Here is a 26,663-nt window from a genome sequence, read left to right as displayed (position 1 = left end):
TACCCATATAACAATTCAACACCTGTTTCAAGAATATTGTAAGGCCTGGGCAGACACAGGTTGCTATGAAAGATCAGGTAAAGGTCAATAGTTATCTAGCCCTAACATGCCAGCAGTGCCACAGCGTATTTAACCAGAAGTTCAATTGTCACAAAGCATTTATTTTAACACTGTTGTTAAGAAATACGAATATAAAATAAGTCTGGAAAATATCTCAACCTGTTGGTGTTTAGCATCAAAAAATCCCTCATGAAAATCTACAGCAATAACCCACAAAAAGAAAAAAACATTCTTGAATATCTCATGTCAAGCGCTGGGATTCATGTGAGCCTTGCATCAAAACTCTGTCTACTGGGGGAAAAAGTCAGAAGTATGGTGAATAATCAACTGCTATTGCTTTTAAAATTAAAATCCAGTTCGGGGATTTTTGTGTGCTCCCTGTCGCAGGGCTCATTATTGAGTCAGTTCCATTTAACTTTAGCAGCTTGAGCTGTCAAGAGTGGCTGCAGCAGACAAGGTAAGTAATATTTTACTGGTTATTGGACCAAGAAATAATATGTAATTTATAATATACACAAACATTTGGACTGAAAAAGCCATTCTGGTGCAATGGTCCATTAATGCTGTTTGTTTTCAAGACATGCAGCACTGGTCTCGATTCATGACAAACTCAACAAAACAAACAACTAGAACTTGTCAGCAAAACTGAGACTGCTGACACCAATTGCTTTCAAATTTGGATTTTTACATTTGAGTCCCATGGCACTTAAAGATACTCCTCTTGAGAATCTAATGACTATCAGTTTAATTATTTAACTAGTGAAATTACTTAACGTAATATCTAATAAAGGAAATAGCCACTTATTTGACCACTATTATTTTGAATAAACAGGCAGATTATTCACTTTGTGCAACTTTACCACGACCTCCATCTCTACTGTGGAATGTTTCTTCTCAAATTGCAGACTGTAGACACACCACCCTGAGATTGGATCCTGCACAGTCTGTTAAAGGCTGCCCAATAAGAGCTATTTGAGCAAGGATTTGCCTCTGCTATTCGATTTAGTGAAGTGAGAGCCCGCTGTAGTTTTACTTTATTGAATGCTGTAGATCTTTCTCATCACCTAATTCATTTTTACAGGCAGACATTCACCAACTCAATCCACTTAGGAATATAAAGACATTCCTGAGAAGACTATACTACCAGCACATCGCAGCCACTGTTTAGTACTGTAGACTTTACTCATTCTCTGTCTGCTTAAAATCAAGGTTAAGTAGCACCTTGTTAGCTTTTTCCTCATTCACTGAAAATTATTGGATTTACATGTCAAGATGATGCCTGCATCAGTTTTTTTCTCCCACATGTTGTTTTCTCAAGCTATGCCAGCCTAGTGTGAGGAAAAAATATAACTATTTGTACAAGAAAGCAATCATTTAAGTATGTTTTGTCCTCATAAGAGCTCTAATAAGGGAAATAAAATAACTGCAACAGCTGCCTTTACTAACTACAGCCATCAGGTGGGTGAAAAAAGGTATTCAAAAGAAGTTTTTTCTTTTTACTTGAGCTTAAACAAGATACTGAGTATCTGAGATTTTGCTATCATTCTGCCTTTCCCAGATAGGCTGCTTAATCTGTAATAAGATACAACAATCCTTTTTGACTCCCTTCTAAAATGGAAATACACCAATATGGCACAATTAACTGGAGGTATTCAGTTATGAGACAGAATGAATTGTATTAAAAGTATCCAGTGGGAAATATCTTGGTAATGGAAGGGAGTTTATTATTTATGATTTCATTGGCTCCTGGTTTGTTCCTTATCTGAAATTGTGCATCTTTGTCACATCAACTGTTTTTAGGAAAAATAGTAACTTTAGTACTAAGATATACTATAACAGTTGGCATTTGGCACTTAAAAAAAAAAAATCTTTCCTTAGATGCCAGCAAAAAGAAAGATGAATACAGGCAAACGGATAACATGAAACTAGAATCATTTCTGAAGCATGAGTAAGGACATCACTTTTCTAAGAAAGTAAAGAATAAGTAGAGATGTTATCTAAATTGATTCTGAAGGAGCAGATTCATTTAACTCCATGCCTCTAGGTGCTATCAGGAAAACATGTAGAAATCATAGATGTATGGTAAAAAAAAAAATACTGCAAATCTTTAATCTTATTGTAATGCTGCAGGCCTAATAGTATCAAGCACTAACTTGCTGAGGGGTAAAAATGCAATTGAGAACATTGTATCTTAAGTGACATATTTTAGAATCATACAATATCACTGAATCTAACTCCTGACTCCTCACAGTCCTAAGAGGACCTCACCACCTGCTCAAATACAGAAAATTAAAGTATTTTTCTTATTCAAAAGTCGTCTCCTTACTTTTATACCATGTTTTCAACACATCTGTTGGGCTCATTAGTATAGACTTTGTTAGTTATCTCCTTCTAATCACATGACTTCTAAGTGTTTACAAGAGTGTTTATTAGGGTTTACAGCTTCAACCACATTCCACAGAGATCAAAAGGAGCCTTTCATCAAGGTACGAGGACATCAAGCCTGCCTGTGATCTTAACTAGCTATATCCTATCCTTGAGCTAAGTTGTTAGAGATCAGACTCCATTTTTGCATGTACTTAGGCTGTCATTTTCTGTGATCTACCTTTCAGCAAAAACTTGAACTTTCATTGTCTCTCCAAAGACAAGCATCTTAATTCAGAACCAATTATGAGGTAAAAGATTTCCAGATTATAAGGACAGACAAAAATATTTTGAGCATGTAGTCTGACCTCCAGCCTGACCCACGCTGCAGTAGTTCCCTAAGAAAGTATTGAGTTACTAAATAAACTGAAATGATTGTCTTGTTGAAGTCCGTGTTGAAATTTCTACTTGCCTTGGCTTTTTGGTTTAGCTACTGTTGTTTACAGTCTCTCATACACTAAGACAAACACTGCAACTAGACTGCAAATTGTCTTTTAAAATCTTTTGTTGTATATTTTACCAATAAATATTTTAACAGCAGCCCCTGCAAACAGCACAGCTTGCACACCAACACCATTCAAATATTACTCTCAAATCTGCTGCTGAGACTATGAAAAAAAATCCTAATTCCACAATTTTTGTGCTTTGATGGTAATACAGTTTTCTACTGATTGCTCCACGTTAGGAGAATTTTAAACATTTTAAACACCTCGAAATTCCAAATCCCTAGGAAAGCAATTCAAATGAAACTCCTAATTGGTCTGCAGTAAGTGTAAGGGTATAGCCAAAAACCTGCCTCCATGTGCAACATTAAGTGGAAATTTTAGTGTGCCACTAGCACTGGAAGCAGAGACAAGACTGATGAGTTGAAACAGTCATTAAAACAAACAAGCAAGCAACAAACACTGAATAATCTGATGCCAGTGTTCAAGTTATAATTTAACAAGCACAGATGCTGAGTTATATTATTGTTTGCTTTTCATATACTTTACAAATTATTTTGCATTTTTTGTATTAGTACAAACTAGGCAGAAGCTCTCTCTGTTATATTAGATGATATGCACCTTAGGGGAGCTTCCTTCTCCCCTATCTGTTGACTGTTCTTTTAATCACAAGTTCGTTGGCAGTCCACTCAGTGCTTGGGCTGGGCTAGCAAGAGACAAATCATTTCACTTCAGAAAACTATTAATCTTGGTGGCACTGTGCTTGTGTGCCATGATTTACTAAAACAAAATAATCTCATAGTGCTCAACTTAAAATTAGACACCAGTCTCACATAATGGTATACATTTACGTATATGATAAAGCAATTGAATCATGAGGATTCATTAGTAACAGAGGGAACAGTTGTACTACAAGAGATCAAATTGATGACTACTGAAATGTTTTCACTGCTGTAAAATGCACACAAATTCTTTTGGGGAAAGATAGCTGTATTAAAGTATTTAATTATAGTATTGCCAAGATCAGGTGATTTAAAATTAGGCCATCAGCCCTACATGCCATTGCATTAGTGAAAATAGAGACAAACTGTACATCAAGACCAAATAATTAAAAATCAATACGAATTTCCCTTCTCTACCAGTTCCTCACCTCAGCTGCTCTTCTACAAAGGACATCCTCACTTTCCATTACACAGCACGGGCAGGTATTGGTGCTTTAGTCTAACTAATCTTCTAGGGGATATTGACCCATACCAGGAATAGTTCACCTTTTGGTGTAATTCAGAACTGGGCGAACTTGCAATCTGGAGGCATTTACTGATTGATGTTCTACCTGAATCTAGTGACTTTCATATCATTAAACTATTTTATGACATGATCAGTTAGCCTTCACATTCTAACATTCCAGAATTATGTCTATTTAAAATAAATATGGTGAATACAGGAAAAAAAAAAGTGAGCTATACCTGCATTTTGTAGAAATCTACACCAGTCAAATGTTTCAATGGGAGTAGTCCTGATTCCTGTGTTGAAGAAAAGAGAAATATGACATGTTTGTTTCTTGGATGGCTGAACCATGCCTCTTAAGGTCTTGCTATAAGAAAACATATTGACATATTTCTCTCAAGCACACCTCATTTCATACACAACAATACAGGCAATGGCAAAGAGTTCGACTTCAGAGGAGTCAGCATTTCAAACCAAGGCCCATTCCAGCAAAACATTTCCAGAGAAAAGAAGATAGATACATAAACATACAGGTACTAAATATATTAACTAAATAAATTGAATGCATTAGTAAATATTTCAAAACTCTCACCTTGATATTGGACATATATTTTCTTGCTAGCATCTGGCTTCAAAGAGAAGGAGAAGAAAAGTGATTTATAGTTCATCATAAAAGATCTGCTCAGTCTTTACAAAAAAATCTAGTATAACAATATGCTCATCACTGTGATTTTCTTTTGACAAGACAGATCATTAGAAAGTAATATCTTAATAAGACTAAAAGCCAACAAAATCAAAACTTTAAATTACATTTACAACAAAAAATTACAGTATCAAGGGATTAGTTTTGTAATTAACACGATTACCAGGTCAGTAGAAGCACGTTTTTTTAGTTTAGCTCTGTGTACTTTCTCATAATCATTAACTTGTTTACGGCACAGAAAAAGAAAAGATGTTCAATTACAGAACAGCCCTAGCTCCCAAAAACACTGGTTTTCAAATAAAAAGTACAGCTTGTTTTAGAACCACAGACACATCTATCCGTAATAGAAGTTTAAAACACATCAAGCATGAATCCAGCCCTTCTTACCTCTAACCTTTTCAAAGGCTGCTGCCAAATATACATAAGACTTGCCTATACAGGAACATGGGCCAGGAGTAGTTACTGCAGTTATTCCCAAATAAGAACTGCACATGAAATTAGTTGAAAATAGATATAGTAAAAGTGGTAATTGCAACACTTCCAACGTTTCTCCTGAAGAGTTAGTACACTAGTAATTTAGCATATTATTAAACAAACTAGTTCTTACTTCATTGCCTTTCTGTAACTCCAACCATGAATTTGTGGAATACGAAACTTTCTTTAAAAAAACAAAAAACAAAAAACAAAAGAAATCTTCTCAGGATCTTTCAAAAAGGACAACAAAACAGAACAAAAACTAACAACCGAATGCACTTGCACTCTTCCCCTCCAGCAAAAAAAGCACAGTTTCTTTGAGTTCAATTGTAAACAGTCTGTGTTCAGACAATTCCTACTTCTTTTAAATGCACTGGTTGCCTTAGGAGTAAGGAAGGGAATTGCTCAACTCACTCATTCTCCAACAAATTTGCTCAATATTACCTCGCAAGTTTCAGTTTGAAATCACATTCTTTCAAGCAGTTCTAATGACACTATTGCTTAGTGTACCATCTCGGAGTCCCAAAACAACCTTTGCTAGAATATCAGTCTTTGCTGACTTAGGGCTAAATGCTCTTTGCTACCATTTCACCATGGAGAGAAGCACACTCCCCCAACAGACTGACTGAGTGAGTCACACAGGATCTGACTATTGTGCCTCTTTTTAAGGTGCTAATGGGAAAAAGAGTCCCATATTGCCCCTCCAACCACCCTGCTTTTGAACAGTGGGAAATGGCCGACACACAGATGATGCACTGCTGAACTCCTCAAGCTAAGAACTGCTATGCAGACTTGTCTCAGTGTGGTGGCATAATGCAGGTACAGTTACATGAGGTAGAGCACGATGCTGCTGGATCACATCACTCTGCACATTAGTTTTCCCTTCTCCTCTCCCATCTCCACTCCAACCTCAGCACTGTGAAATCACATCCAAAGGATGACTTCAGGGTAGGAAGAAAAAACAAAAATTAATGCAGAAACAAACTACTAAAGCAACAAATTCCTGAACCAGTCCACACAGGAAATAAGCCAAAGTAGTGGCAACTTTTTTTATTCTTCCACTTGAAGGCATTTTGTGAGGATTTTTTAATTCAAAATTTCTACATGACTGCCCCTACAGTTCACTGCTCGGTCATAACAGTCTATTTTAGTTATTAAAGATGTACTGGAGAAAGAAAAATAGTAAAAGAAATGGACAGAAAAGGGGTCAGGAAGAAGTGAATAGTCATCAACAAGCAGCTCACAAATGGGAAGAGGACAGTTCCAGAGAACCAGAGAATCCAGAGTGAATCAGCCACATCACAAAAACAACGTGAGCAAGCAGGTCCAGTAATAAATGAAGTGGGAAAAATGTAATGCTGTTTATGTTACAGTAGAAGACTGAGGACATCTTTCAAAAGACAAATGAACTTTTGTGATCCAACAATTTAAAAAATAAAGAAGATGGTTTCATATGTTGTTTCATTACTTAATACTTCTTGGCTTTTTTTTTCTTTTTAACTGTGAATAAGTACCATTTTAAATTAAATTGGATTTTTCAATCCAAAAAAAACCTTGCTAATGATGGAGACAGCACTGCAAGCTGAAGGACAACTAATTTTTAGGACAAGTGGAAGAGCTTAAATTCAGAGCTAGGAGTTAACATGCAACGAAAGAAAAAGTGGAAAGAAGGTAGATGGGGCAGGGGGCAGATTAAGCCAGCCTTGTCTCTACAGCTGATGTACTGCATAATCCTGCCTCAGACTTTGGGGCTTAAAGATATGTTTTTTACTTCCCTAAAACTGTTACATTTCAAAAATAAGCTGAAATTAATTAATTATTTGGTTTCGTGCTCTGCAAGACTAAATATATTATATATAATATAATATAACTAAATATATTCCTGCCAAGGCTGGGATCATCAAGAAGAAAAGAGTAGAAATTGTGTAACACAGAGTACAGATATATTCACATGTTATAGATCAATTTTATGTTATACTCTTTATTTTAAGCGGTAGTAAGGAGAGTAGAAAAATGAAATTGAATACCAATAAAACTAGCTTAGGTAATTCTTAGGTACCAATTTTACACTATTGACATAAAACGCTGACCATAAGCACAAGATGTTTGAAAGTATTTCACACTTACTTAGAATACAGATTATTACAGAAGCTGTATTATGCAATTCATAATTAAGGATAATTTATCCAATGTAATAGGAAAGAAGTTGATGGAAGATACAGGCCTCGAGCACAGTGCTATTGCTTACATGTTTGTAATGTGAATTATCGGCTAATTAATAAAGCACACATTATAGGAAAAATGTATATCACATTAGGGTGAATTAATACGTAAAGAGTGGTAATATTCTGTGAGCTGTGTTATGGAAAGCTGTATTTATGCTTTTCAGTGTTTGAAATAAAATGTATGACACTTGCTCTCACCCTTTATATGAAGGTACAGATATGAGGATCAAGTCCAATTCCTGACTCCACACAAGGCAACCTAAGAATATCTCATCACTGGTTCAACTATAGGAAATAAAAATATGTTTTTTACTGATATTTCACAAGATAAGGTGAGTTAATAGGGCAGTCCTGACCTGCTCTTTTTATCCCAGTTGCCCCTTATTGGTGGAAAACTAATAAGCATGCCAAAAAAAACCCCAACATCTGGGCTAACGAGGCAGTGCTGCTTCATGCTACCCAAAAGCACTTGTACTAAGATGCCTGACAGCTCCTTATTGCCTTACCCTGCTCTTCAGAAACCAGCACTGCCTACTTCCAGGATCTGTCTCTATTTTCTCTACTGGCAGTCTGCCATCAACTCACCCACATGAAGGTGATAGGGTTGACCCAACCTATTTTCCAACAGCAGCATCAGATACTACAAATAATTGCACTGAATGAATGAGTTAGAATTGCAATCCAGCAGGTATAATGGTACCTACGAAATAAAGAGTACTCAGAAATTCTAAGACCGTGGTCATGGTATATGGGCCAATAATGAATGCATGGAAACAAACTAACAGACAAAGATAATCCTAATTAGTGTTAGCCCATATATTTTTAACATGTATAACCACTGGGTTTCAGTTGTTACAAAGAAGTTATTTTCAAAAAACAAGAGGAAAATGAAAGGTCAGCTCCAAAAGTAATGCCTCTTATTTTGTTATGTTAGCCCACAACGTCAGAGGCAGATGCTGATGGTATGGCAACAGAGGCTGAACCCTCCCACCAATATTCCATTACAGTTTGTTGCCATGTGACAAATGGCAGCAGAGAGGAAGTCTGAAAGAATGGTGTCTGACATGGAAGTGCATATGAAGCAAAGGCATATAACTGAGCCCTTCACATAGAAGAAGTTGCACCCACTGACATTCGCTGATAATTGCTGAACATTTATGGAGACCAAACAGTGGATGTGAGCACGGTGAGGCAGTGGGTGCTGCTTTTCAGCAGCTGGCAACAGTGACATGAAAGACAAGCCACAACCCAGATGGCCATGCAGATTGTTAGGAGTGTTTATCATTGGCAAGCATGCACAGCTAATTGTGGTGGGACTATGTCAAAAAAAAACAGTGTTTTGTAGCTGAGAATTTGCTCTATCAAATAGTGTTATTGTGCTCTTTGTACCTGTTGCAGTTTCCATGGAAATAAGCAGAAAGATTTGCTTTCAGGGTGACCTATGCATTTAAAATTACCTAATTATCACACTATCTCAAAGGCTAAATGAAAGACTAGATGAGAGAGAATGAAGAGATGAGGGACACAGGGAGGTGTCCCTGCCAATAGCAGGGGGCTGGCACTAGATGATCTTAAAGGCTCCTTCCAACCCAAGCCATTTTATGATTCTATGAAATTAAAATATTATTTTTACTCTCCTAAAAATTGTATGTTTTTTCATTTATTCTTTATATTCTCCCTAAAACTTAAATTCCTGCCCCTTTGGTCTTATATTTCAAGAACAAAAAAAAAAAAAAAAAAACTACAAACGTATTAAGAAACTCAATCATATCAGTCAAATTAACTAAGTCCTGGAGAAATCACTTGAGTTTTTCCTGCTAAAGACTGCCTGAGCTGACACTTTCACTGCATACACAGCACATTATCAAAGCAAGCATGCTCACCTCACAAAGAAGTGCAAGAGGCCACTGCACTCATCTTATGTAGCACTTAAACATTATTTAAACAGCCTGTGGAATGAATTAAACTATCCAGTTGCAAAGACCTGAGATTAATATTTGCTGAGAGACTGAAAAATTAACCCTAAGAGCTCATTGAACTCAACAGCAAAGCCATCAGTTACTTTCAGCAGTAGAAGATAGGGATTTAGCATATGTAAGTCGCAATCTTGCAGGGAGTTTCTGGGCCCTTGGAAAATATGATTGATAGCAACAATCAGATATGGAAACAGATGAGTTTTCATAGCTCCCTACCAATCCAGGATTCATTACAATTAATATGAAGTACATCACACATTTACTAGATAAGGGGATTTTTGCTAAACACCTTTTCTAATAAAATAGCACGGCAGCTCAGATACGAGGTTATCAACAAAACTGTATTTGAGAGGTCTTTTACATTTTTCTACATGTACTGATGATTCTCTCCATGAATGCAATACCTACCTTTAAATTAAATTCACCATAAGAAAATTTATTCCACATGGATAATACGTTTGCTACTAGGAAAACATTCTGTAGAATATCCTTTTTTCTGCCAAACTGAAATTTGATAGTTAGCTAACTTATTAGAAGAATTTTGTTTTGCATTATTACTGCCAGCACTTTGCTGGCAAAATCATCTTTCAAATGCACTGCCAAATGTGTTTGAACACTATGATGTTGGATGAAAATAATTCTATTCAGTATTTTTCCATATTTCATTTAGCTGTGTTTATTCAGTTTTCAGAAGTAGAGATGAGTTTTAAAAAGTGCTTTTAGGAAAGTGCCATTTGCATGCCCTGTATCCCACAAGGCCTGGTCAATCATGCTGTATTATTGCACACCATTGGGCTTAGCACAACTTCAGTTTTAAATTTGCAGTTCACCTTCAGAAGTTCATTCTATTTCTAGTGTTGATGAATGCTCTCACGTTATTCTTCCAAATTCTTACTGTAAGCTTAGTGCAATTTTGTCAACGTAACAAAGTTTATCAAATGATGCGAAAAGAAACAATGCATGCACATAGTATCAGGAGGAATCCAATAATAGCAAAAATTATTAATTTCAACTGTTACAGAGAAGCAATTTCTCTTCTCAAATACTGAACAGCATTTAAATCCCAGATCTCTTTGATCTGTCAAAGCCCATAAATATGAAAAGCTTTCTCTATAAAGAAAAAAGACCAAACAAACAGCATTAAAGAATATAAAGATGATTACAATTCTCTAGCAATTTTTATGAGACATTTTAGGAGACTGAGTAGTTACTAATACGATAACCATCACCATCATCACATGAACATACCCACGCTGCTGCTGCCAGTTCCTTCATTTTCGTCGTGAAAGCCACGGCAAACCTAGTGAAATGGACAAAAATAGCTGGGATCTACTGCTTAAAGTGTTTAAACATAACAAACACAGAAGTATTTCAGAAAAAAAAAAATATATATATATATATATATGTAAGAAGAATGGAAGCTTATAAAAATAATGATAGATGGAGAGACAGAAAGCAGGCTTTCTATTTTTACTTAACCAGAAAACATTGGTAAAACAAATGGTCTTTCTTCAGACTTTAAGTGAATTTACAATTTAGAGCTCCCATGGAGTTAAAGTGATGATTTTCTTAAAATAGGGGGAAAAAAATGGGAACACCCTGTAGTTTGTCTGGAATAATACACGCAGCTGCAATCTACACAAATCAACATGAATAAGCAAACAAGGGTGTACCTGAACAACTTCATGGGTAGGACTTTTTCACCTGGGAGAGAGAAGAAAACTGCTCCCGAGCCTACTTACACTTTTCCCTTATGTCTGCTTACCAGGGCTCATCCTGACACTTACTGGTGTGCCTTTGAGAAAAATTCAGCACACTTCCATCCCACACAACAGAAGAGTTATTTCAGAAACCATTTAAAAGCAGCATTGATATCTACAGTCCTCCTTTTTAGGCATCTCTCACAGAGAGATTTCAACCACAGAAGTCTGATATCTAAACTTACCAAAGAAACAAGTTACTCTAACTGGGAGCTTGATGTAATACCCAGAAGTCATATGAGATACTTTTGTGGAGTCAGATTTAATAAAGAATCTTTGTTCATCCTGAATTTTAAGGTAACTTTTTAGATGTCATTAAATACAAACATGCTTTGACTGTTCTTAAATGGAGCTTCAGTCTTAAAAATAGCTCATTCCTGAAGACTATCAGTCCTGTAGAACACATAGGTTTGAATGGCTCATTCATATCAGACATAATTTGTCTCTTTTACTAAATTCTTTTTTTTCATCACTTTTAAAAACATTAAATATAAATCATAAGTTATCAAATAAAAAAACTTAAGACTCATGTTTCTATTTCGTGGTGTTAATGCAACATTTCCATTCTGAGATATCTCTGTAGTATCACAAATGCAAGAGGTGCAGCACACTGCTAAGTCCCAGCCAAAACAGTGCTTTTCCACTGGAGATGTTACGTTACAATTCGAGGGCACTCATTAGAAGTCACATAAATGCTGAGTTATAACTCCTATTTTGTTTGTTGTGAGCAGACTTACTCCCATACATTTGTTTTGTAGTGTCTGCTTTATAGTTTTACAATGCATTCTACATATAAAACACGACAGCTCTACGGTTATTGAGGCCTTTGCGAATGCTTGTTTTCTCAAGATGCATCTGTTTCCTTTCTAGTTTTTGCAATTATACTTTCAATACATCATGTTAACAAGCAGAAAAAAACTGTTGCTCCCAAGTCTACAAAATACTATTCAATAGATTTAAATACCCTAAAGGAGTACAGCCACCATTTAGAGGAATTTGATTAAAAACAAAACACTCATTATAAAGCCAGAGAGTGCTCAATACTTTGTTTTATGGAACGTGGTGTATATTGTACTGGACAAGTAATCTACAATTCATTGTGCTTTTTGCTTAGAACCCTGCAATCAATAAAGAAAAAAAATCAATTTTTCTTTTAATAACTATGCAATGAATAATACCAGTGATAATATTGGGGAAGAGATCCATTGAGTGTAACTTCTAGAAAACTGAATTACTTTTACTGCAGTGGAGTTATGAATTGCATACAGCATGCACTAATGCATTTTGAAACATCAGAGGAAATCCAAAACCACACCTCAAGTACCTAAATTATTTACCATTAAAAACAACACAAAAATTGGTTCAGTATGGTTTTGTATAAGCTGCATGAGCTGCACTGGTGACAGATCATGCTTAAAACACAGAACTGGATCAGAATGGACACTCACACATTCTCTTCTGAGATACTTTTCCAATTTCCAGTGCTGAAATCTAATGTTCTCATTGTAACCAACACATTAAATGACTTTCTTCTCTTTCTTAAGAACTGTTAATACAATACTTTTTAATCACAGGACAACAAAAAAGTATAAACATTTTGTTTTAAATGAGGCCATAAGGTGATTTTCAACTGCAAGTCACATTAAGACATAAGAACGTGCCCTACTGATTTTCCAATGAGCATCATTAAGCGCTGTCTTTGAAATCTGTTTACCTACCACATTTCTCAAGTCACTGTAGACAGAACAGCATAGCAAGGCCAGAGGTAAGTTAGCTAATAGTAGCGAGAACATACTGTGGTATTAGCAAAGATAAAACCACAAGATATAAGCCTGTTGCAGACACTGAACACATTTCCTCATTGCTAACATGAACTAAAATCCATACTGCCATATCTGAAACAACGTAGTTCAGATAGTTTATGAGAAGCTGTGAGGAATAGAGATGATATCCTGAGCAGCCTTTGTTCAGCAATGCATTTAAGCTCTGCTAGAGAAGGTATGCAAAGAGCATCAAGGATGAGACAAGATCTAGATGCTTCCATTTATCACACCTGAGTGCACACTGAGGGCCCCCTTCCCTTAGCAGTGCTCACTCCTGGAGCAAAGCCTCTGCAGGGTACTGAAGTCAGCAGAAGCTCAGACAGAACACAGCTCCATACAGCTGAGTGACCTGCTGCAGCAGATTAGTGCCACTAAAATAACATCTTTGTTGACTTTTCATGTTAAAGCAGTAGAAAACTAATCCAGATGAAAAGGTCTAATTTTACAGCAGTTAGTGAGTTAGAGCTGCTCTGAAAGCAGCCCTGGCACACAGAAGCCTGGGACACAGCTACAGGAAAGAACTGATGTAGGACAGGAAGTCATTCTGTCATCAGTAAGCAATTAGTTGGACTGCACGTGAAGAGACAACAGTGTGTGTCTTAATAAGACTTAGGCCATCTGTTTAATTTTTTACCCTATTTGAAACATTACATCCATTTTACTTTGGATTCAAACACAAGAAAGGACTATAGCCTCACTATGGCTATGATCAAAGACAGTTAAAATCAACTGACTTTTGGACCAAGCAGAAGTTTTTTTCAGGGGGATGTTGAAATAATGAGAAATGTTGTAAAATCCCCTCTGGTTTTCTATTGTTTTCACTGATTTCTGATCAGTTCTTAACCACATTTGATGACTCCACTGACACAACACTGGAATTTCTCCAGACTTTAAAACCCCCTGAAAATACTCACTTCTCAATTCACCAAAAAAGCAGAGAGAATTTGTGTAAAGATTTTTTTCTGTCTTTGCTTCTTTCTTTATGCAAGTTAGAAAAAGGATCACATTAGCAGGAAAAAAGAACAAAAGCTCTCTATACTTCAGTCAGCCGCGCACGCTGTCAGCACATCAAGTGCAAGGCCTCTGAAAGCAAGTTTGACTCTGGGATGCAACCAGATAAACACCAGTTATTTTTAGTTGTCTGCTTCTCAAACTGAGGAGCATTTTTATCTGTGTGTGTAGATAGAATTAATCTCTGAAAATATAAAATGTCTAACATAGTTTTAGTAAGACTTTATAATGTGACTGCATACAACATTTGTACCCCAAACAAACAGATTAAATAAACCACAGCCAAGCTTCTACAATCCACAGTTATACTAAACATCAAAGACTGTCTTTATAATGCCTACCTATGAAGTAGATATGCTGCCAAGTCACAAGTTAAGTATTCTTGCTATTATTCTTCTCATTTGTACCTGCCTTAGAATTTTATACCCTCATCACATGCATAGTTATACTGTTCTAGAAAACAGTTATGATTCAGTAGAGAGAGCACAGGACTGGTACACAAAAGCACAAAATTCATTACTTTTAATGTGATTTGAGTAATTTTGGAAAGTTGCAGCCAAAGATGCCAAGCTTTACCACTACTTCTGCCAACTCTTATGTGGACAAATACAACGAACAGAGGAAACATAAAAAGAAAACAGTGCATACAGACTATATTTCTATAAAGAAACTGTATTACAAAATCGTAAGAACTAGATTGAGCTCACAGCGATGTCAAGCTGCTTATCCTTTGTCCATTGGCTTACATATCTCCCAGAAACTCCAAGTATTTATGGAACAGTTCCTACAAAATCTGCCTTTAAGATATGTAATTTCCTGTCACAAACCTTCCACACATTTTACCTGGCTTCTCCTAGCACTGCTCCCATTACCCGACGTTTCTCTTCACATCTGATGTCTTCATTTATATCTGTTCCTCCAAAGATGATTCCAAAAGGAATTCTGCTACCTGCAAAACAGTGACCAAGGTGAGAAGAGGGCATTAAGAGTGAAAAAGATATATTGACAATACCATACCACATATTTAAGCAAAAGGCTTTGAAATTGAAATGTGCAGAAACTTATTTTTTATGGTTTTGGCACTGACAAGAAACATCCAACAACAGCATGTCAGCCTGTTTTGTAGCTATGAGACTTTCTTTGGCTTTGTCCACATTTAATAATACAATCAATTACTTTCTACATTTGGCAGCCCACCAAACAGCATGTATATTTCAAATGGTATTCACATTTTCATAACGTACAGTACCTCAAAGCTGGGTTTGTTCTAAGTATCTAGCCTCAGCCAATCAATCCCTGCCCTCCCAAGCATTCCAGTATAATGGTTTGGTTGGCCAATGTTATAGCTGCTAAATTGGTACATGGAGCCATACCATCAGAAAGTCACCCAACTAAATAAGGCAGTATATGTGAAACTTCACCAAAACCACCATTTTGCTTAATTCCACCCAAAAAAGGTGGATCTGTGTTTATAAGTGGTTGCTCCAACACCTTCTGTGATACCCAAATTCTGGAAGGTGCTGTAGGATGCCCAGAGCTCAGAACAAGAGCAGAAGGACGCATGGTGACTCTGCACAAGATCTTATCAACACACAAGTTTTAAAGCATGAGTAAAAGCACAGATGACCCACTGTGGTAAAAGCTTAGTTTTGATACATGGCATCACAATAAATTAATATTTGATACAAGCCATGACCACATGATAGTGTAGCACTTCCCTGCTAACAGCAGTAAGCCTCACACAGACAAGGCCAACGACGGTGAAAATACAAAAGCCAATAGCAATTTAAGATTCCTTTCTAATAGCATTTGCTTTCCTGGTGTCAGGTTCTTTTTAGTGACTGACAAGATACCAAAAATGTTCTCTCCTTAAACTCATGAAGGCTGCAGTCAATAATGTTTACTGTTGATTGTTTCAGCACTGAAAACAATTAAGTGGTCAGTTTCCACCACATTAAGCTAACAGGTAATAACCTGAGGTGGCTAATTACTACATGCCTAACATGGTTTTAAATTCTAAACAAATGGCACTCCAGCAAGAAAAGCCCTAGTACATAAGGTAGCAGAGATCATCACACAGCATTATTTTTGTATTTGTATTCTCGGATCCCTACTGAAATCAGAGCTCTATTATCACAAAAGATACACAAGAACACTAGACATAATAATGCAGGCTTTCCAAAAGCTCACCAGCATGAACTGTCTGGGGACTGCTAAGTCTGAAACCAAGAACCATGCAACTTACACTGAGATTTGATGAAACTATCAAATGATGTACCTTTGTCCATGTGAATAGGTTTGGACAATGGGAATGTGATCTCAAAAATGGATACACACTTGCAATTTCAGTAGGTGACAGTGTCTGTAATTCTGAAGCTGGTGCTTCAAGAGTATCATTAATGACAGACTAAAATTTCGTTCTACATGGCCAGTTACTACAGAACATCTTATTATTTGTCAGATAACATTATGCCTCCTAGAATTTAGCTGGCATAAACAACAACTGCAAGTTATTTCACGTCCCCAAAAAACTCAGACTCATTTTTCAACAGAAAAATCAGATTAGCCTCTGCTTTTTTGAGTTTGACCTGAGCTACACTTAGCCAAGCTGCTGTCCTCTGGAAAAACACCTTTGTTTAAACTATCTTAATGCTAATATGATGCTCTTATCTTAATGTAGTTTAAGTACTTAATTGTAAAATGCATTATGTGCTTTAGAAGAACCTTTATTTAGATCTCCCATAGAGAAAGACTTTCAGTGTTTCTGAATACTTGTTGAAGTGGATAAAGAGAATAAGTTATGTGTGGGTTTATGCACGTATTGTCTTTTGTAGCAGTTTGCACTTATTTTCTTCTTTTTCAATACATTTTAGGAGGTACTTCTAATGCAAAAGAGGAAGAGAATTACCTTGCAGATGTCTGCCTCCTTTATAAAGATGAATGGCCAGGGCTGCATCAAATTGATCTGCAGAGGTTAGATTCGCTATTTCAGTCAGACTTTCACACCTGGAAGCATCTTTGAGAATGCAGATGTGACCTGCATCGTGCAGATGACTCCTTCATTATAAGAACAGATAGAGAAAAAAAAAAAAAAAAAAAAAAAAAAGAATAAAATGAATGTTGCAGGCATTCAATTACATAATGTTTTCCCTTAGTTTTTGTTCCTATATTAATTGTCTTTATAATAATTTTGTTCAGGTGACCATGAAGCTAAAGCAAGGGGTTTTCCTGGAAAAGGTCTTCACCACTGTGCACACAGCCATACATTGTAGCCCATACCTACTTTAAGGCCCAAGACTATCAATGCTTGGGGAATCAGTGGATGTGAACTCTGGCCCAGCACCTCTCCTGTGTCATTATCTACTCAATTTGCTAAAAAGATTACATTTGAATAGAGAGTGAAAGTCTTGGTCTTGGATAACCTCAGACCCTCTTCTGGAGAAGGGCCCCAACAAATACGTCCAGCTAAATAATGCTGTTAAGAATACCTGTTCCTGTTTGCAGGAACAAAACATGAAGGCATAAATAAAAGTGGAAAGTTAAAACTGTTTTCCTTCTCTGTTTGATTGTGGGCTCGTCTCCTGCACAGGTTTATCCCATTTGTAAAACAGTCACAGGATAATTGAAGTTAAAAAAAGACACCAATGTAATTACACGGAAACTTCCACAGTCTTCAGAAAAAAGTCTCAATTGTTACAAAAATTCTCACCACAAACCACCTATCTTGCTGCCAGCTTACCCATTCATCTTCATTTACAGCAGCTCCTCCTATTAAAAAATTGATTCAAATACTGCTGATGGATTGCAGGGAGCTCTGCTTTCAGCATTTCCACGAGCTTTGTCTCAGACTTTCCTTAAATACACTCACCTCATAATTCCTCCTACAGAAACCAGATCCACTTATCAGTTTCCAGTGCCATCAGCCAAAAAACAGGAGTAAAATCCGTGTTTTGATAGGAACTGCACAGCTGACATGGAGATAACATCGCTTCAAACAACTAACGTTTATGTTTTCAGTATTACTAAATACCACAAGGATGTTTGTTATGTATTACATATAGTTCCAGCTGATCTTTTCCTCACAGAATATTAATTGTTCTGGCACTAAAATCTTGCTAACTCAACAGCTCCTTGGATGATGTTGGCTGTTTCCTTTCTTGATCATTTCATATCCTCCCCAGGAAGGGAGGATATTTTCTGTCCCGCAGAAGTTAGTCATTATAGCAGAAATCAGTGCTAAAAATGTTGTAAAATATCGTGAGGTCTCAAAAGGAATGCATTAGCACTATGTCACACAGAGCTCCATCAGCACAACATATGGTACTGTATTTCTTCTTCACTCTAAAAAGAAACTCATTTTGCTTTTAATTTCACCATTTAAAAGAGACCAAGGAATTGCAACAAGCACTAATAAATAACAAAAAGCAACCAGACCAAAGCTCTTCATTTGCACTCTCCAGCAATTATTTACTTCCATTGCCCTGTGAACTCGCACCAAGCACTGCTTGCCATCTGAAAGAAGCTCTCCATTTGTATCTCAATAACAGCACCCAAGCCTCACTGCTGTGGAAGGAAAATCTCTGGGGCAAGTAGCTGGGATGCTGGTGCATGCAATCCCGAAGTTCACAGCTGCTCATTAAATAGTGTAAAAGGTGCTTTCCCCCATCGGTGTTCCAATTACATAAATCGCTATCACATGCAAGCAATATGTCTGCGTAGTACAATTAATTTGAGAATAACCCTCTCAGGACATCAGGAATCTAGAAACTCTGCTAAAAATTGTGATCTAAATCTCTTTTTTTTTGGTCACCTACCAGGAACGAGACTTTTCTCCACATCTCCAAACCATGCAACTGAATGACAGACAGCTGCTTGTGCTGTGAGCAGAGGGGGACTCCCTCGTGTGCTCCAAGGCTCACAGATTGTGGATTGTCTCTATTGCTTTTTGGTGTTTATTTTTTCCTACACAAAATGACTCAGGAGTACGTAAGAAATTTGCATGTGGCTTAAGAAGGAGAAATTATGTAATCATCCCCAGAATAATTTGAATTCCCAAACATTAAGAGACCATCATCCCATAAATGTACCACCGAGTTCAATATGATTAGTCATAAGCTCCAAATTATGCATATATGGAAACATATGCAGAGTTACAGGGTGGTGTTTGAGTACTGAAATTTACAGTGCTATTTTTCTTTTTTTTTTTTTTTTAGATGACTTTTCATCTCTATAAGCAAAAAAAATAAAATAAAATAGCAGACTGCGATTTTCACACACATTCTGTTATCATGAAACACGATAAGAGGGTGCTGCAAAGATATTGCAGGAAATTTTTTTGGAAGGCTGGTCTGTCTATGAAGCCACAGATGTCTCTGAACAAAGCCAAGACATTAGAGGATCACCACCCCTATCTTTTCTCCTCCTAGAACTGCATATTCGCATTATTTCACCGTCTCATAAACAAATAACGTCTATGTGAAAAATAAAAGTAAACTCCTCCTCTCTGTGAATCTAAAGCCAGACTGAAAATGTCAAATTCCAAGGCTACACTTTCCCTCTATCACAATTCTGAACACAGCAAACAGATTTCCAATCAACTCCCAATAAGCAGTGCGTGGATCTGGATTTTGCCCTGCTTTGTCATACCTTCCTCTACTACACAGAGGCCAACAGTCCTACGTGGGGAGGAGGATATTTCTAAATAGGAGTTTGGCTGCCAGAATCCAACCTTGGGTGTTTTGCTAGAAAGTAACCCATCTGGGTACATCTCAGACACACAGTAAGCTTGGAAGAGAATTTCTTAGAGCAGATTGTAATAGTCACATCTTACCCTGTGATCTTTATTTACATCTAAACACCACTTAAACATTTCCCAGCCTCACCTATTTTTGTACTAAGAGAAGCCACCTGGATTTTATTTTATTTTCTTACTCTCCTTGGAAATCAAGAGACATATAACAGACACATACACGTGTAAGTGCTCTGGATCTATACAGTGTGCAGAAGGATATTGCTGAAAGTTGCCATCTCGATGATCTGACGCACTTTTCACTTTGTTAAAAACTTCTACAGAGAAACAGTTTTTTTCTACCACACCTACAAAATACCAGGTGATGCTTTACTACATCTCATTTTTTCTTTCCTATATTATCGATCGCTATTTCTCCCTTCTTATCCTGGCTCAGAAAGCCTCCTAACCCTGCATTGTAACTTCAATTCAGGGTCTCAGAAACTCTTCTGCAGCTCCAAACAGCATGGCTGGAGCTAATTTACAGACAAGTTAGAAGTGTGCTTGCTCATAAGATACTGCAGTTTTCAAACCTGTTTTCTTTTCTTACATCTCCTTCTCAGGAACATTTATGTTCTGATACTTGAATGGAATTACTCACAGCACAAAATAGGGATCATCCAAAAATATTAATTACCACTTCCCCTAGGCTGCCTACTCTGTAAAGCAGCTACGCATGAACTATTGTTAAATCTATACAGCGTGATCCAAAGCTTATTAAGTCAGCAGAGCGACTTTCTGAGGCTTGGCTACAGTCGAATACTCACAATTGCCACTGAAACTGGTCGAATTACAAGACTTGAAACCCCACTTGGTCTTTTCAGTTTCCTTTGTAAATTGTACTCTTCTGCTGTTGTTGTTGTACTGTTTTTTAATATTCTTTATTTTACTTCTCACTCAAGCTTCTCCTTTAAACAATGCAGACAATTTATGCTGGCTGGAAGGAAGCATGAATAAAATTTACTGTGAGTAAGAACAGAAATAAAAATGAGACTGATACTGCTTCAGCCCTGAAGTCCTCTGGAAGGCCAAAATAACTCTGCAGGGTTTAATCCTGCCTTATAAATGGGTCCAGCCACAGGAAACATTCACGGACATAATGCTGCTAGGGCAGAAGAACAGCAGCCCAACCAATGGCTTTTGCTCTGCCTTTATTCTCTATCCGCTGCTCAGATTTTTCAAAGTGATTAAAAATTACGCAGACCAATACAAATAAAGCTCACAGCACCTCTATCATACCACTTGTTTTAGCGAACTGACTTCAGGCCAAATTAGATTCCGGTATCTTTGTCACCAGCTACTTTAAACTCAGGAAATGAATATATTATTTATGAAAATAGCTGTAATAACATAAACATAGTATCCCCAGTGATATTAAGCCATAAAATTAACCTATGCTGGCAAGTGTCCAACCCAGAGGCAACATCATTGTTTCATGTATACTCAACTGAAAGTCGGGCACAGTTCAATTTGAAAGAGGAAAAAAAAAAAACAAAAAAAAGGAAGATTGAACAAATAAATTCAGAAGCATGCAGACAAACACAACCAAAGCTAAATATTAATCTGAATATACATTCTCTGCAGGGTACAAGTTAATACACAAAGGTTATCCATATGAACCTGACTTCAAGTATGGCAAATTAGAGAGGGAAGCAACACACCCAAGCATTTAGCCATACACGTTGATACTTTTAAAAGGCACAAAGTTTTAATAAAACCCATGTTAAGTAAAAGTATCTGAGTAAGATGGTTTTATTGGTTTAGATGCTGTACTAAATGTTGGTACCGGATGATCTCAGAGGTCTTTTCCAGTCTTCGTGACTCTATGATTCTGCTGGTAGCTGTCATCTAGCAGCCTTTTAGTCAGGGAGATTTAATTGATAGCTGGTACTCCTTACTCCTTTTCCCAATTAGATTTCATTTCTTAAATGGGCTCCTTTATATTTCTACTATAAACAAAATTTATGTTGAGTGATAAGATAGCAACTGAACATGACATAAGCTACTGATTCTCAAAGACTACTTCTGTTAGAAATCTTTAATCTATCTTCATTTTGAAAATGAATTAAATTAGCCTTTCCTTTACAACTTAACTTTCTGTCTGAAGGTCTATGAGTAAGCAGCATCCATTTTGTGCAAGGCACGACTGTGAGCACTAGGATGCTGAAGCAAGTTGGGGTACTCTGCACAGATACTGCAGATGCGCTTACACAGCTGCAAATGGTTGCACTAAGATGGTAATACATTAAACCATCTGCCAGCTGAGCTGTTCTATCTCAGCAAACCTACACTTTCTTGCACATTAGCTCAGGCCATACAGGAGTCACACACAGCTGGGGATGACTAACCAAAATTGCTGGTTACTGCCACTCTGACAAAGGTACCTTACTAAGCCATTGCGTCTTGGTGCAACATACAGATGTGGTCATAATTAATCTCAGTTTATTGAGAAGAAAATTTTGAATAATATGTGGACGTTTGATTTGCTTACTTATGCTCAGTTTAACTAGAAATAAGGCAGACCCAGCTTTCCACTGGCTTACCTCTGAACCGCTCCACAGTCTAAATGCGAAGTGGAAGGCGAAAGTAAATGAATATGCGATTTGTAAAGGTAGAAGAAATAATCTTAGGGAGGAAGAACGTGCATAGACTTCCCCAAGAATAACCAGCTTTGTTTCATCCAGACGCTCTGCTCACCCAGCCCAGCCCAGCCATGCCCATTGACACATCCATCAGTGCCACGTTTGCACAGTTATGAACCACTTCCTAGGGACAGTGACCCCACCACTTCCCTGTGCAGCTCATACCAGTGCTGATTGCTCTTTCTAAGAAGAATGTATGCCTAGTATCTAACCTGATGAAGAATGTCGAGTTATTAGTGTATTTTAGGCCCTTAGAGGAGCCACGTGCTGCACTAGGATGGCTGCACGGGCTCTTCTCTTGTTTCAGACTCCACAGTTGCTGCTGCAGCTCACACTGACCTTTCAGCTGATGGTGGGCACTTCCAAACCAGCAACCGTTGGGAAACCCACCACCACTGACCAAAACAGCGGCAGAACGCTCCAGCACTAAGATAACGAGGGCACCTTTGAGAGCTCGGATTCCCCTACAGCGTGACCTGCCCCGTGCTGAACGCAGCCTTATTTCTTCATTCATTTACCTGTTTGGCGGGGGGCTTCTCCCCTCGGCCCTCTCGTGTTGCGAAACAGCAGCCAGCCCGCTATCTCCGGTGTGCGGCAGCTCGGCGGGGCCGCAGCCATCAGCGCGGCTGAGGTGAGCCACGCCGCCGCCGTGCGCCGCAGCGGGCAGCGAATGGCGGCCGGCTCGCTCCTGTGAACGCGGACCGCGATGCGGCGGAGGGGACCCGATCTCCTCCCTCGCGCCGAGCTGCGTGCACTTACTGTATCCTGGCCGCCGTGGTCGCGTTGCCGGTGTGCGTTCGGAGGCACGCCAGCAGGAGCAGCCTCATAGCGGTATTTCCTTCCTCCCTCCGCAGCGAGGGGCCGTGCCGCGGTCGACGCCCGCCCGTCCGCGAGCCTCCTCACCTGCCGCCGGCACGGGCGCGGCCTCGCGGAATCCGCTTAGCGCTGCGGGCGCACACCTGCATCGGCCCTGCCCCGATTGCAGCGGGCTCTGCGTGCGGTGATGGCGGAGCCGCTCTGTTTGCAGGGCCCCCGAGGTCAGAGAGCACGCTGATTATCGGGAAGAGCAAAAGCCAAGGAGAATAGCAGCCTCGGCTACAGCAGGCAGTCCAACCAGCCTGGCCGTGAGCACCTACCAGGGACGGGGCATCCACAGCCTCACCGCCTTCTGAGTGAAGAATTTCTCCCTTAAACCCCCGATTTTTAATTTAAAAATTACCCCTTGTCTTGTCAGTATGCACCCCAACAGAATCTCTCCCCTTCTTTCCTGTGGTCATCCTTCAAATACCAGGCGACTGTAAGGTCTCCCCCAGTGCCCTCTCCTACTTAAATAACCCCATCTTTCTCAGTTTTTCTTTAGAGCACTCCAGTCCTCAAATCATCTTTGCCTCCAGGGAACCCTGGGATGGTTTGTGCTGGAAGGAACCTCAAAGACCACCTGTTCCAACCCCCTGCTGTGGGCAGTGCTGCGCAGCTGGGCACTAAATCAGACTCCAATCAATCTGATCTGAAATACCTTCAGAAAAGGGGCAAAGAAAGAGCTCAGGACCAGGAAAACCACATCCCAAGCAAGCACTCAAGACAAGCCCCAGTAACCAGAAACAAAGTGAGCAGCCAGTAACACTGTGGAATCCTCTTCAGAGACTGATAAAAGTCAGAGCGCAGATACCCATGGCCTCAGACTGGATTCTGTATTTTGTAAATACACTGACAGCACATACAAGGTGTTTGGCACTGTGAGGTAGATAGAAAGATGGCTTGATCTAAGAGGAAGCTCACTTTTTTTGCTTGCATGTTTATAACCTGGACTGCTTCCCTGATGTAATTTACCACAGGGCCACAATGATGCAGGTTACCTCAAGGCTGTAGGAGATAGAGAGATCTAGGTCTGCAAACCGCAGTGCCTGTTTATTTTGCTTTCAACTACTCTTCAAGTCTCCCCGTCAGATAAGGAGACAAAAACACACCACTTAAAGAGAAAGGTTCCTAAACTTCCTAATTTAAAAATAATAGTTTTTTAGATGCTTTCTGTGGGTATCTGAGAATGACAGGTATTCAGGAATTGAGGGGTTTTAGAAGGGAAAAAGATGTACCACTTTTTGGAGTGTACTCTGGCAAATTGTGAGCATTTTGATGAGGAGGCTTGAGTTTTGCTAACACATCTTCATGCTGCAGAGCCATGCTCAACTGCCTGCACTCATGAGGCTCATTTGAAAATTATTCAGCACAACATCCTGTTCCGACCATCTTCATCTTCATGCAGACTTAAAGAAAAAAAATAGTTTCTACTTGGAAGTTAAAAGCACCAAGACTTGCATAATTGCTGAAAATAGCATAAATGCTAATTTAAGGGTAGGCAAGATCAAGCTGTTTTCATTACTGTTTTAGAAAGCGTTTCTGACTTCATGGAAATTTAAAGGATTTTTGTCAACCCACTCAGCATTCTAGCCTTGAAGTTTGTTTCGATGTAAGTGGCCTATACAATGCACATCTGGGCATCTGAAAGCACCTACCACCCAAGCACCAGCCATCTCTGCTTTAAAAGTCATTGCTGCCTTGTTGTCAGTATGTCCAGCAGACCTGTAGTACATCACAGAGACTGCTTCAACCTTAGGCAGCTGCCTTTCCTCTCTTGACATTATGTATAATATGTCCATTACCAGCACTCTCTGACTCCCAGACTCCACCCCCACAAGGTATCTCATACAGCTGTAATGCATCAAGAAAAATTGGCAGCACCTGTGCCAAACAAGAACATCATTCCTTGTTCTTGCAGCTCTGCTCCACTGTCCTAAAATGGCTCATGTAATACAAAACACAGTCATTTCTTAGTTCTACAGCCTAAAGCAGGATGGAGCGATGCTCAGAAAGAATTGCAGTGAAAGTGCCTATTTCTCAATACCTGAAGACTGAGGTAACGTTTTACAATGTGTTTTCAAACATTACCAATATAAAAGCTCACCTCATTCTCTAAGGTGAACTACCAAGGGCCTAGAATGCCATAACTGCATATACTGAAGCACACAATAACACAAAGTGTGATTAATTACTCCGTAGTATCCAGGAAATACTGCTGGACTCTCTAGAAAATGTTATCACAAGCAGTACGATATGCTATATTAAGCGGAATAAAACTGAAAAGCAATGGTTTAAATTACAGAACAGGTTAAGCTACAGTAGTTCACCAAGAGATCTCTGTAAATCTGCTGGTTGTGTTTTCCTCATTGCCCTTTGACGTGATGTATAACCACTAAGAGAGCAAATATATTTACTGAGTCATTTCTATGGCATATGTTATTTACAGAGGCCCATCATTAAATGAAAGCATTTACTTTTACAAGCATCACTTGCTCAATTACCAACGCTGCTCCAAAAATTTTAACTCATACCTACACACTGGGTGCAACTACACCATGTTATTCAATCCACCCATGGGAAGCAGCTTTCCCATTCGGTACTGGTCAGAATTGCAGCTGTAAGTTCCAGTGCTGGAAGCACTTAAATATACCTTAATACCTTTACTCCAGCACATGGACTGGTGGAACAAAAGTATATTTCAGTGCCCCAATCTCATGACAACCAATGTTCATCCTCTCCAGTCCCATTCCTTGTGGCACTGACATCAGTCAGCGTTCTCCACCTGCACTAATGACTCAGTGTGACCACATACAGCACTGATAAGGAGCTCTGCCCCACACATGGCACTGTGACACAGGCAGGATGCATACAGCACATATCCATGGCTGTTCTCCATAATGGCCATTGCATGACGACAACCCCAGCTCCCACTTTTCCAGCTGAGAAGCAAAGTAGGAAAATAAATCACATTTTAATTTCACTGTCCTTATTATTGGAGAAAAACCAAGGGGAAAATGAAATGAGGGCTCTAATGGAAGCCAGGGTCAGATACATGCAGTTAACAAAGACACATGGTTCCATCTAAAGCCCAGAAGGTAACTCTCAGCCTGAGCTAAAAAAACAAGATAACATTCAAATCAATTTTCTCTGCTGCAGCCTCCACCTGCGACACCTTTTGCAAGACAAAACGTTAGGAAAAAAAAAAAAGCAAAAAAAAAAAGCCAAGCGTACAATCGGACCGAACCGGTC

The 26,663-nt window shown here is 38.6% G+C and overlaps 1 protein-coding gene across 4 annotated transcripts in view; it reads right to left on the bottom strand.

The window, feature by feature from the left end:
* The window catches only part of GLT1D1 (glycosyltransferase 1 domain containing 1), a 45,566-nt gene extending 18,942 nt beyond the window's left edge, over nt 1-26,624 (bottom strand). The window contains exons 1-7 of one of the 4 annotated variants that reach the window (XR_007380343.1): nt 23,316-26,623; nt 17,035-17,183; nt 14,970-15,075; nt 10,781-10,832; nt 5,465-5,515; nt 4,747-4,783; nt 4,394-4,450 (exon numbers count right to left, since the gene is read on the bottom strand). Coding sequence is in view for 3 of the 4 variants with exons in the window: in XM_048964152.1 (XP_048820109.1) it covers nt 4,394-4,450; nt 4,747-4,783; nt 5,465-5,515; nt 10,781-10,832; nt 14,970-15,075; nt 17,035-17,183; nt 23,316-23,383 (520 nt within the window). In the remaining variant the exon portion in view is untranslated. Of the gene's footprint in view, nt 1-4,393; nt 4,451-4,746; nt 4,784-5,464; nt 5,516-10,780; nt 10,833-14,969; nt 15,076-17,034; nt 17,184-23,315 lie in introns of all 4 variants that reach the window. The other 3 variants (XM_048964152.1, XM_048964150.1, XM_048964151.1) reach the window with 3 other exon arrangements.
* Between the last annotated feature and the right edge of the window lie 39 nt (nt 26,625-26,663).

The sequence above is a fragment of the Lagopus muta genome, chromosome 17 (assembly GCF_023343835.1).
Source record: "Lagopus muta isolate bLagMut1 chromosome 17, bLagMut1 primary, whole genome shotgun sequence".
Lineage (NCBI taxonomy): Eukaryota > Metazoa > Chordata > Aves > Galliformes > Phasianidae > Lagopus > Lagopus muta.
Note: the sequence above shows the minus strand (reverse complement) of the source record. Positions and strands in the feature narration are given on the sequence as shown.